This window comes from Pinus tabuliformis, chromosome 6 (genome assembly GCF_031772625.1).
Source record: "Pinus tabuliformis cultivar Carrire ecotype Pingquan chromosome 6, CPIR1, whole genome shotgun sequence".
In the NCBI taxonomy this organism is placed as follows: domain Eukaryota; kingdom Viridiplantae; phylum Streptophyta; class Pinopsida; order Pinales; family Pinaceae; genus Pinus; species Pinus tabuliformis.
In genome coordinates this window covers 10,216,403-10,229,762 of record NC_142292.1, presented here as the reverse complement: position 1 = coordinate 10,229,762, position 13,360 = coordinate 10,216,403, and the positions used below count along the sequence as shown (strand labels likewise).

Sequence of the window (13,360 nt, the reverse complement as noted above, 5' to 3'; positions counted from 1 at the left end):
TTTCTCAAGTTTCTTTTTTTTCCTTTTTTTTTTTCATTATTGGCAAGGAGCTTGATGATTTTTTTATTTGATCTAGTGTATGAGGGAGTTCATGAATGCATTTTCTATGCTTATTGAGTGCAAAGGATTTCCTTTCCTTCATTTTTTCTCTTCATATTTGCCATTCATTGATTCCTATCACACCTTGGTACTTCCTCCATTTCTCAAATGTCATATAGTAAAGCGTATGATGCGGAGGGAGAAGGATGCCATCATTACTATGCCATTGTTTTAGGACATTTATATTAATATAACTTTTTTCTTAAATTTAATCTCCTACTACTGAAAAACACAATTTTTGATTGTATTTATCGTACTTAACTTTGGATTGTATTTAATTATTTATATATTTGGTTTGATTATTTCCTTCCACATTTCCCTACTCCTATAGACTTTCCTTTCCTTTACAACTCTACCGACAATGGCTAATTACCTAATTCAATTATAAAATTAATATAAATTAACTTTGGATTGTATTTAATTATTTATATATTTGGTTTGATTATTTCCTTCCACATTTCCCTACTCCTATAGACTTTCCTTTACAACTCTACGGACAATGGCTAATTACCTAATTCAATTATAAAATTAATATAAAAATTATTATTAAATAACAAATTAGAAGTGATTGGGGAAAAATAATGCCTAAGAACCCCACGTTTAGTAACACACGTCACTGCAAGGGTAAGTATGCAGGGGTTAACGTCGGCTCCTGAAAGGTGCTTAATGTGCGGGCACTTAGTGGCAGAAAGGTTATTGTAATAAGATAAGCCATATAAAAAAACTTACAATTTAAATCAATAAACAAACGAAGATTAATGCCGTGAGTGTCCTCATTTTTGAAGAGCAATTAAAGGCCTGAACCTAGTAGCACCTTATTTAAGGGGCGAAGCGCGAGGAAAGGTGTTATCAGAAGCTCTAGGGTTGAAATCATCGACAGCATAGCAGTAGCGAAGGAGTGGCGAATCTGCAGTAGGGATTAATTCCATTCCAGTCGACTCCATTTCAACTGTTTCAGGTAAGGAAAGCCCTTAACCTTTGTTTTCATGGGTAAGAATAGTAAGAAAAATAAAAACAAAGAAAAGAAAGAATGGCTTAAGAAAATGCAGGAGAAGGGTACGACTCCAGGCGAGAAGGAAGAGAACTCTGAAAAAGAGAAAAATGACAAAGAACAGAAGGGTTCGATTCCAGCCCAGGAAAAGAACCCCGAGAAAGAAAAAAGCTCCAAAGAACAGAAGGACACTACGCCTTCTGAAAAGCCGAAACCCTCATCGTCCGAGAAACCGGTAGGAGGAGGAGCGGGAGCAGGGGCAGCTTCTTCTGCTCCTTCGACGTCAACGTCTTTACTGGGACCTGGACCTGCAGCTCAGCAAAAGTCTCAACAACCTCCCAAGTCCCAACGACCCCCAAAACCCAAGACCTTAGAGGAGAAGGTGGATGCAATCTGCCGATTGCTCTCTGAAACTTCCGACGTGGATCAACTTGGACCTGAGCTCAATATGCTGGGCATTAAGGTTACGACTGAACTGGTGGAGGAAGTGTTGAAGAACTCGTACAAGGCGGGTGAAGCGGCCCTCAAGTTTTTCCAATGGTCTGTTAATCTGCTTGGGGGCAAGCACAGCCCTTATGCCTGGAATCTGCTTGTTGATGTTCTTGGCAATAACAAGATGTTCGATGCGATGTGGGATGCAGCGAAGTCCATGAAGGCCGATGGGATTCTCTCCCGCCAGACATTTGCTACTATTTTTACTTCCTATGCAATGGCAGAGAAGGCGAACGAGGCGATGATGACTTTTGAGGTGATGGAACATTACGGCTGCCCGCAGGATGTTGGCGCTTTCAATTGCCTTCTCTGTGCTCTGTGCAGGTGCAAGCAGACAACCAAGGCATTGGAGTTTTGCAAGAAGATGGGAGATAAATTCCCTCCAGATGCTGATACCTACGCAATTCTGTTGGAGGGCTGGGAGAAGGAAGGCAATGCGGCCAAAGCTAAGAAGACTTTTGGCGAGATGATCGCGCGGCTTGGGTGGGATCCCCTCAATACGGCTGCATATAATGCCTTCTTGGGCACCCTCTGCAAGTTAGGCCAAGTCGATGAGGCATTGAAGTTTCTGCATGTCATGAGGAGCAGAAATTGCTTTCCAGATAAGAGCTTTTTTAGCACTGCGGTTCATGCCCTTTGTCTCCAGAACAGAGCAGATGAAGCGGGCATGGTTTTTGAAACCATGATGCGGTGTGGGCATATTCCCAGCACCACCACTTACAATTCAATGATAAGTGCATACTGCTATGCTGGTAGAATGGACGATTGCTACCGTATTTTCGATGGAATGGTGTTTAATGGTGCGTTTCCTGATTCTGTGACTTACAATACTATTTTCCAAACCCTTATGAAGGCACGACAAATGGAGGAAGCTGCCAGCATATTTCGCGAGATGACTAGAAATGAGCATGATCCAGATAGCGATAGTTTTACAATGGCCTTAGTCGTGAAAGATCTAAATATAGCCTCAATGGTTTGGAAACACATGAGCAGCAAGGGTGTTTTCCCTAGCATGGAGTCTGTCAACACCTTTATAAATACCCTCTGTGACGGTGGCAAGCGAGCAGAAGCACTGAAGTATGTGGAAGAAATGAGGGATCAAGGAATTAAAGTGTCAGAGGAAATCTTGAAGAGGGTAAAGTTATCTGAATCAGACAAGAAGGATACAGCTGAACGATCTTCAAAGAAGAGGAAGGAACGTCACTGACGAGGGAAGGCCGGCAATGGAATAGTTATTCAAATTTTAGATAACTTGATTAAAGAGGCACTCTTCTTTAGACAGAGTTCATTATGTTTGTAATGGAAGGCTGTATGTTTTCCGAGTGAACTGCTTTTCCATAATATATTGTCACAGACTTTTGGCTCTTTGTTCTTTGTTTTTAGATCAGGCTTATGTTCCGGCTTAACATTTTTTATTAACTTGTAACTGTTGATTTCAATTATTCGGTGTTTGCCTCGTAACTTGTCATTCTACATGCCTACTATTTAGGGATTGTTCTTCTATGGTCTATCCTCGTTGTTTTGGATTATTTTTTCAAAATTTCTCACTACCTTACATATGTTGCATGAAAAATAAGTTATTTTTTTCAATGCCTTTCTTGATTTATTTGATTCTATGAAAGGGCAGCTGCTTTGCAGCTGGTTTCCTGGTATGTATTTGCGTTGTGAGTTAGTGAATTTGAAGTAGAATTGGGATATTGTCTATCCTCGTTGTTTTGGATTATTTTTTCAAAATTTCTCACTACCTTACATATGTTGCATGAAATAAGTTATTTTTTTCAATGCCTTTCTTGATTTATTTGATTCTATGAAAGGGTAACTGCTTTGCAGCTGGTTTCCTGGTATGCATTTGCGTTGTGAGTTAGTGAATTTGAAGTAGAATTGGGATGATGTTCAGAAGTTGTTGGCACATCACGCTGAAGAGTTTGGGTAGTTGAATGCAGTGCTGTATTTTATCTGTGTCAAGTATAACATGCACTGTCATGACTCATGGCTCCCAAATTGGGAATAGAGGGATTCGTTTGGGAAAGCATACTTATTTTTTTTCTTCTACTTCTATCTTAGCATCTGCCTTGGATTCCATCCATTCCTCGTTTGAATAGAGGTGTATATAGAATCTTTGAAGTTTTTGGAGGTAAAGATCCAGTTGTCTGAAATTGTGTCCATAAATGTTGAATGAAATCTAAAAGCTAAATCAGGTAGGTGATTAATGGGCAAGTTCTTTCTGTCTTGTGCTACGGCTGTATACCTTGAAAATAAATTGTTCTCTTGGCCGCTATCCATAAATGGAAGTCTCACTCTGTAATTACAACCCACTAGGGAGTTGTGGGAAATGTAAAACATAAGATGTAGAAGGTCAAAAAGATGCATGCTTTTTCCAAACTTAATATTGTATACTTTAGAGTGGAGGTAAATTGCTAGAGATGTTATATTCTTTCCATTTTCTGATTTGGGAATTTGCAGAGGAATGTAGTTAGCAATTTGAACTTAAAATTGAAGGGTTCATTGCTTATATCTTTTTGATTAAATTCAAACAAGATCCTCGAATGAACTTCACCCATTTCCACTGAATAGGATTGACATCTATTCTCTGTCTGAAATTAATCCCCTATTGCATCATTAGTTGACACAATGCCTTGATTGTAGCTGCTGCATGTTTGATATTCTCGTAGCAGGCATTACTGGTTTGGAAACCATGTTATTAGCAAGTTTCTTCTTGGCATTCAATTTGTTACAGTTTTTGGTAGGTAAGAAATATGCCGTGCAACATTGACTAGCTATCAGTGTTTAATTTATTGGAGAGCTGAATTGATCTTCTAATTGTTGCCTTTGATATTGTCATTGAACATGTGAACCATGCAAAGCTTTTTTAGTATCATCCTTGAAAATCTTCCAGTGTGGGTGGTATAGTTGAAAGGTCCGATTCCCGAACCTTGTTCTCTTAATAGCTCTATTGAATGCTCAAAATCCAAGGAACTTGCATGTGGTTCTGCAATGAAAGATTATCCATGGGAGAAACCTTTATAGAGCATATAAGTAATGTCATGTTCATTCTTAAACAAAATTATTGAGTCTTCTAGAGATGAAGTAAATCCATCCTGAACATTTTATGTTGCAACAAAATCAACATTTCAAACTGGTTGGTTAGGCTATAGTACATCCTTATAGGACAACTGCAATCAAGTGTAATGTCTACACAGGGTTTCTAACCATTCCGCAACAGCTTGACCATGCATACAACTTTGTTGATAGTATAGCAAGTGCAATTACTATAGCAAGTGCAAGTGCAATCAAGTGTAATGTCTACACAGGGTTTCTATCCATTCCGCAACAGCTTGACCATGCATACAACTTTGTTGATATGTATAGAAAGTGATTAGTCCTCTATTGTACTGAATTTTAGTTAAAATTCATTTTTTCTGGATATTCATCTCAATACACAATAGGTTCATTCAACATACCGGATAAATGCTTTTCGGTTTTGTTTGCTACGATATGCAATTCCTGATATTGATTAAAAACTTTTTTGAATGTTGTACATATTTTTCCATATTAGCGAGATATATATATATATATATATATATATATTGTATTTACTATTTTCTAGAATTAGATTTCAATATATATTTTTCTGAAGGGTATCAAATCCGATTTCTTCTATGGTGACTCTAATGGTGAGTAGTGTTGTAATAATATTCTACTAGTTGCAACCATTCCACCTACTTGGTTTTTTTATCTATGAATTAGGTGTCTTCCCTCTGAGTGCTTATAGACAATCTTTGTTCAACTATCGAAATAAAATCACCAAACTGATCTAATCTAAAAATTTAATGGCGCATGGCTCAGTACTAGATACATGGCTAGCAAGAAATATTGCAGCGTGGGGTGCACAAAATCAACATAAATTTAAGCACACACTATTGCAGGAGAATTTGGGTTGTCGTTCTTTGGGTTGGGACACAAATAAATTCTCAAACGAACTGAGGAATGTACCCTCCTTGCAAAGTTATTTGGAAAAAATAACCCAGAAATCCCATTAATAAGTGCACCCAATCCTCCTCAAAAGCATCTCAAATGAGGTGACAAAATACGCCAACTCTTCCTCAAAATAGAATAGAAGATCTTTCAAAAAGCAAAGAAAGAGCTGCTAACACAAGGGCACCTTCAGACACCTTCTTTAGGACATTTGGTGGCCATAAATAATATTACATGATCGAGAAGGCATTTCTGAAACTGGCATCAATCATTCATTATATCAATTTTTGTTCTTTAGATTCAAAAATATTGTTCAAACAAATGCTGGTGTGGACTTGGAAGTATGGGCCCACTCTCCTGCAAATAGCAAGTATAACCCGCAAGAGGGATGTTGTTCCTAAGGTCAAAAACAATCACAAGGCTGCAAAATTCCCTTGAAAAAGATGGCTGGTATCACATCCAACCTCTGCTATATCATGTATCAAAATCTTCACCATTATAATCTCTGAAATCAACCTGAAACTAGAATGCTTGTTGATCAAAACAGTGCAATCACAAAGTTAACTGATTTGAACCCCGGATTCTACTGACTAATTGAAGGGTTAACAATGCTGATCACGTGGCCAGCTTTCTTGCTCTTCATTCTCTCATGAACTTGTGTGTGAACATGATGGTGGGGATGCTGGTGGCTAGATCCCTGTTGTGACATCTGGAAATGAATCAATAATTGAAATTTAGGCATTTCCAGTGCGGGTGGTATAGTTGAATGCTCAAAATCCAAGGAACTTGCATGTGGATATGCAATGAAAGATTATCCATGGGAGAAACCTTTATAGAGCATATAAGTAAATGTCATGTTCATTCTTAAACAAAATTATTGAATCTTCTATAGATGAAATAAATCCATCCTAAAAACATTTTGTTGCAACAAAATCAACATTTCAAACAGGTTGGTTAGGCTATAGTGCAGCCTTACAGGACAACTGCAATCAAATGTAATGTCTACACTGGGTTTCTATCCATTCCGCAACAGCTTGACCATGCACTTGAGAGTTTCATAATTACCACAAAAGGCATAACTAGGCCAAGCTAGATCCCAGTGGTGCTAACATTACCTGTGTCTGGACTCTGAATGACAATGCAACAACGATCAAACAACATGGCCTTCTTAGGCTCCAAAGGCGATTTCCCATCTTGCCTAAAGTCATCGTAAATAATTTTCCAGCTTGGAATGAAGCCTCAACATCTTGAGTCTTATAGATTTAACATTGGAGTTAATTGTGCGTGCACTGTGTTTATATATATAATTGTTATACTTATGATTTTCTTTTTTCAATTTCGTTAAGTGAATTTGCTAGTAATGCTTATTGATTGCTACTAACAAGGTGACAATCAAAGATGGATGCTAAATGTAATGTTGTTTCTTCATTGAATAAATGTGCTCCAAATGCAGCATGGGATGTTTGTTAAGTTTAGGTATGTTCTATGCTAGAGCAATTTATTTCAATTTTCACAGCTAGCTCAATATCTTTTTCAGATTAGCAATCACATCAACATTAAAGTAAACTGCAGATAGAACATAAATATAAATCGCAGAAGACAAGCCAAGACAAGAGGACACAAGATGTGGCGCTAGCGAGGGACAAACCCCAATGTGGGGCACCCTTTGCCAATTTTTCTTATATGATCTTCAATATTCAGCAGAGAGAGAGATAGATAGTACATTCACAATAGAAGTCAACGCTTTTGACTTATTTAAATAGATCATCTCTAAGAAGATGATACATGAGATCAGTTGAAAACATGTTGCTTCAACTGATTCTCCAAGGTGATCCCTCCACTTATCATTGTGCTGCATCTCGTCATCATGCTGCACCCATCATCACTACGCTACATCTCATCATGCATCGTGTACTTGCTGCACCAAGTACCATACTGCTGTCCCATTATTGTTTTGTCTCATCATATGGTTGTCCCAACATCTTACAGCTGTCCCTTTGATTATTGCAGCATTATATCATTGCTGTCCCATCATCTTGCAGCTGTCCCTTTGATCATTGCAACATTATATCATTGCTGTCCCATCATCTTGCAGCTGTCCCTTTGATCATTGCAGCATTATATCATTGCTGTCCCATCATCTTGCAGCTGTCCCTTGAATATTGCAGCGCTATATCATTGCTGTCCCATCATCTTGCAGTTGTCCCTTGAATATTGCAGCACTATATCATTGCCGTCCCATCATCTTGTAGCTGTCCCTTTGATCATTGCAACATTATATCATTGCTGTCCCATCATCTTGCAGCGCTCCCTTGAATATTGGAACACTATATCATTGCTGTCCCTTTGATCATTGCAGCATTATGTCATTGCTGTCCCATCATCTTGCAGCTGTCCCTTGAATATTGCAGCACTATATCACTGTTGTCCCCAAAACAAGCTATTGCCCCAGCAATTAACTCAACCTCCATTGAGGAACTCAGGCCTCCTCCACGCTGTCTTAGAGCCTCCCTCTCTTGCTGCGGTTAGGGCAATCCATAGACTGCGTTAAGGTTCTAGGGCATCCATTTAGGGTAGAGACCCTTATTTAGGCTGCGTTGAGGGCTTACATTGCTGCCCTTCTTGACTGTGTATACCTCTTCATAGGTTATGTTAGGGCTTCAGGGTAGCGTTAGGGCTTCTCCATAGGGCAGTGTTAGGGCTTCTCCATAGGGCTGTGTATAGGACAACGTAGGGCTTTTCTTTTAGACCAGCAATTAGATCTCTCCTTGCTGTGTTATGTAAGCTTCCTTTACTGCATTAAAATCTCCTCCATGATAGCGTTAGGATCTAGGGCATCCTCTAGGGCAGCATATCCTCTTTAGATCTCTCCTCCCACCAAAACCCAAAAACAAGTGGAGAGGAAGAGATCACCAAGAGAATGTGTGTACAAATGACTTTCAAGGCATCTCTATTTATACTAAAACGTGGAGCACAAGTGGGGTTTATTTGGTTGCTGGCCGACCTTGACGAATTGTCCCATAACACAAATAAGTTCATATCTCCATGAATACTTATTGGAATCGAATGATTTTTAGATCAATTCTACACCTCTCGATGAGAGGGTTCCAAGAAAAATATCAGCTGCCATTAATAAGATGACCCACATGGAGTTTGGCCTTATTTGCCACTTTTAACAACATTACCTCAGTGGAGCTTTGGTTATGCAAGAAGCCATATGGTAAATTTGTAATTATCTGGAGCGTTTTGGTTTTCTTGCATGATAATAGTGACATTGATGTTTTCTAGTTATGCTGACCTACGTAATGCTTATTGATTGCTACTAACAAGGTGACAATCACTGTTGATTTAAATCCTAAATGAAAATGCTGGAGATTTTTCAGCATGATTCAGATTTGAAATCTGATCTGAAATTTGTTGATGGTCACTGTTTCGAGGCTGAATAGTTAGCCAAGCTGCATGGCATGAATGTTCAGGGTGAGGGATAGTCACTGGAAAGATTAGAGAAAAAAAATACCTAAATGTTATGCCAACACTTTTGATGTGTAGTTGGAGGAGGTTCATCAACCAAGGGAGGAAAGGCCAAAAGTGAAAAACCTGTGAGGAGGTTTGCATTCCAAACATGTTAATTTTGCCTTGATGTCAGCTCTTCAAAACCTGTCTGAACCTCAAAATTATGAACAAGCTAAAGGGAGATATGCATAGGAAAGAGTCATTAATGCTGAATAAGAAGCACTAAAGATTAACAAAACATGGATGTTTGAAGAGCCACCTCCAAGTAAGAAACCATTGACTGCAAATGGGTTTACAAAACAAGATATAATTTAGAATACACTCCATCAATTTGCATTACCTCATGCATAGGCATTCCTAGAGTATGCACTTCTTTTCTTAAATTTTGCAGCTGGCACTTAACTCCAGTCACCTACCACCTATTAGTTGATTTTCAATTCTATTTCTAGGGTTTTGCTTGGTTGTTATTGCATGTGAGAGTTATTGCATCAGTTCAAACTTATTTCTAACTCCATTTATTTCTAGTTAACTCTATCATTAGATATTTTACTAGTTTAGGGTCTCCCACTCTATTTTTGACTCACTGGCTAAGTAGGGAAAGTGCTTTTCTGGTTAATTGAGTGCATGCACTAGAAAGCTCAACCTAATTTGAATAGGTTTTTCCTATTTGAGAGTCTATATATTGTATTCATGTTCAACAAGGATCGCCATCTATTTGAGAGTCTATATATTTGTTGCCATCTCAAGGATAACCATCCCTTTGAATCCTTGAATGTGGAACAAGATGGTTGATATAACATGCCACAATGATCTTGACAAGGGAGAAGTCACTCTACTCTCTGACGAGATGACATAAGTCTCCTTTCTCTACCTTTTATATTTTCACGTATTTCATATTTTAAAGAATCTACATACATGTAGAGATCAAAGGAGCATGGGTTGTATGCTTGGGAGCTCTAGTCATCGTGATTCTTGTCACAAAGAGCAATAACAATACTGTGAGTTGGTCATTTGCATGTATGGCAGCACTGATGTTGATATTTTTCTTAGTTTTGGAGTTTACTGGTCCTTGATGGTTTGTAGCCAAAGTTTTGTGGTGAAGATGCTTGAGAATCTGCGCTTGATGTGGCTGCACCATTGTTGTGTGGAAATAATGATGTACAACACCCTCATTGAGTTTGACACATAGAGGATCATAGTTTTTGATCCATGTGGGCATTGTGGACATATATTTGTCCTCTCATTTTGTATATGATGGGGGAATGATACAAGTGATTGATAGTGAGGCTTCTAGTTTTGAAGCCCTACCAATCAAGCATATAGAAGCGAGCTTGAGCCACATCCAGAACTAGAGCCTCAAATCTTGAGCTGGAGTTGTACTCAAAGTCAAAGCCATGAGTGTGATTTAGTTTGCACTCATCTTCAAATCGTCACTTGTGATCAATTCTAGTTAGTAGAAAATGTCAACTTCTTGAAAAATGAGAAAATGTTTTGGAATTGCTGAGCATTAGAGCCAAGTTCCAATAGTTTGCAGTCATCTTTAAATTGCCATTGGTGAGCACTTCCAATCAATTGGAGTCATCAACTCCTTGCCAAATTTGAAAATCTTTGTGAACTGTTGAGCATTAAGCTGAGTTTTGGAGTTGGTGGTCGACCTTAAACCACCATTCAGTAGAAGACTTCAGCCTCTGTTACTTATTTGGTTTGTGGTCTTCCTTAAACCACTAGATTCAAAAATCACATTTAGCCATTAGCAACTGTCCTTATCTCTTTCCTTGGACTCACATACACCCCTTTGGATTAAGGTGGGAATGCTAGACACTTAATCGATAAGGCTTATGGTGTGGAATATGAACCATCACGCAGAGTTCAAAGGACCTTGGAAGATGAATCCAATGGTTAGAACATTGTATATATATAGGTAACTTATTAATGAAAAAAAAATTCACTCTCATTCTTTCGTTTTTGGTCTATGACCCAACAATTTATGTATTTACCACTGTTTTTTTTATAATTTTCTAGGAGTGACATCTGCACTACCTTATATTCTACATTGTACTTAACAATGCTTTTGGCCTATTTGTGGTCATCTTGTTGGACATTGATTAAACTATCTAATCTTATTAATCAACATATGAAACATCTTTATGTTGAAGATAATGTTAAGGGAATTAATGGAGTAGATCTAGTGGCATACATACTTGTCTAAATGAGGCATGCACATGGCGTACATACATTGCAATTGTAGGAATGAAGTTTTGTATATGATGAGTAGTACAAATAAGTATTTGTTTATATTTTTAGCAACTTTTTTTACCCTGAAGTTATTATAGGTGTCTATCATGTGATATTATATAGACAAGTTAGTTGGAAAACTTTCATGGTACTTTCCTTCATCTATTGCACCTTTGAGATTTTGAAAATATTTCAGCAAATTTATAAGGATGCAATACATAAGCAACACATTTTCCTAGAATGACAGGGAGTTAGCTACAGTGAATTGCATCTCCTTGAAGCACAATATGATTAAGGGTTTGATTTGACAAGAAATATTGTTCAATTCTCCGATCATCATAGCTTCTTTACTTAGCTTGAGTTAAAGATGTAGTCCCTACCATTCTCTTTATCAACAACACACATACCAAGCTAAGTCAAACTAAGTTGTTTCAATTGGGGATGAGGGGTATATAAATGCACAAGTAATATAGATTGTTAGAGTTTTAGTTTCATCTCTGGTGTTGCTCCACTGCCAGCAGGCCTCCACAGTACCCAGACAAAGTCACTTTAGGAACAAAACATTGCTTCACTACCAGCGAGCCTGGACAGTGCCTTGACGAAGTTATTTGCTTCACCTCTCTACGCAGGAAGCCTTTTTCTTCTTTTGACCTTATTTTATTTTTCCATTTTTTCATTTTTCAGAGAACTGTGCATAAACACTTATTTATTTCATGAGGCGGAAGAGGGATCCCGACTTATTGAGAGCATAAGAGGTTGTCCCTTCAGAGAAGGATGTTTATATATACCTCTGACATACTTATTAAAGATTTCCCCCTCTCCTTACTCTACTTCACTGAGTTGACAAGGGTTAAGCGAAAATAGAAAACCGATTAGAGTAGCCGATACTAGTTAAGAGTGCAAGCATCGTGATTTCACCATGACTCTCTCTGAAATGAATTTGTTTTGGCTTTGACCACCTTTTCCTTGATTTTCTTTTGAAAGTCAATTTTGCATTTTAGGGCTTAAACCCTTTTGCTCTTTAGAGCTTCTTGAACTATTATCACATGCTTTGAAAGACTTCTACTTAAACCATGAGTTTTTACCCTTTCTAAGATTCCATGAATGAGTTATTAAGCTTGTTTTATCATGCATTTTATGGGGTCAAACTCATTCAAATTTGGGGCAGATTTTGAACAAATTTGAATCTCTCTCCAACCAAGAGGACCCATAAGGTAACAACCTAACAAATGAAATGGCATGATGAAGGCAACCAATGGCACACTTTTTGCATGTATATCGACACACAAATGTAGGGGCATCTTCTGGTTACTTCCAACTTATCAATGGTCCATTCACCCTTTGACATCAATGACAACATTCATCCAACAAGATAGACCATGTCAAAGGTGGGAGGCGTTACTGTACTCCACAAAATGGCAAAGATGCGCTTCTGTGAGGGCATGTTAGGACTTAAGCCCGCTCTGATGCCATTGTTAGCATACACACAAAAAATACACAAGCTATGATAAGTGTGAGATACATTTCTTATTGAGATGATACACATAAATACATTCTTTAATGATCTTTGGTTTCATTCTCCAAAAGGTCTCTTGGACTCCTCATGACTCTTCACATTCACTAGTGGCTTTTTGCCTTCCACACAAATGAATATGCCAAATTTACATAACCTTTAACGATTATGTTCCAATAAGAGGCACGTGAATTGGTTAATGTCTTTCCTCAACAAATGGAGATTGGATGATAACAATTGTTAGATGAAGTGAGTAATGTAACCAAGGAGCTTTGCATGCTTGCATCACCACATATCATTCAATGGGGGTGTTTTAGGAAATGGGTATAATCCATAAGGTGGGATATTTGTGCCTTCTTTCTTCTATGACTTGCATGCATTATTTGCAAATAGCTCGAAGGATCATACAAATAGCAGGGCAGCAGTCTATATTTCAAAATTGACCAAGCATGCATTTTGGAGGGGCATTGATTGCTATGCGTGGGGGTAGGAATTTGCACATGGCACTAGGATGGAAGAGGGGAGACACATTTGCATATAAT

General features: G+C 38.2%; 1 protein-coding gene across 1 annotated transcript; it reads left to right on the top strand.

Moving 5' to 3' along the window:
• Positions 1-889: 889 nt before the first annotated feature.
• LOC149256962 (uncharacterized) lies at positions 890-3,092 on the top strand. Its single transcript, XM_089413323.1, has one exon. The coding sequence runs from the start codon at positions 1,086-1,088 to the stop codon at positions 2,787-2,789; it is 1,704 nt and encodes a 567-aa protein (XP_089269449.1). The 5' UTR covers positions 890-1,085; the 3' UTR covers positions 2,790-3,092.
• Positions 3,093-13,360: the final 10,268 nt, after the last annotated feature.

What these genes read in the sequence shown, in the direction of transcription:
- LOC149256962 (XM_089413323.1), top strand. Translation starts at nt 1,086, where the DNA reads ATGGGTAAGAATAGTAAGAAAAATAAAAACAAAGAAAAGAAAGAATGG.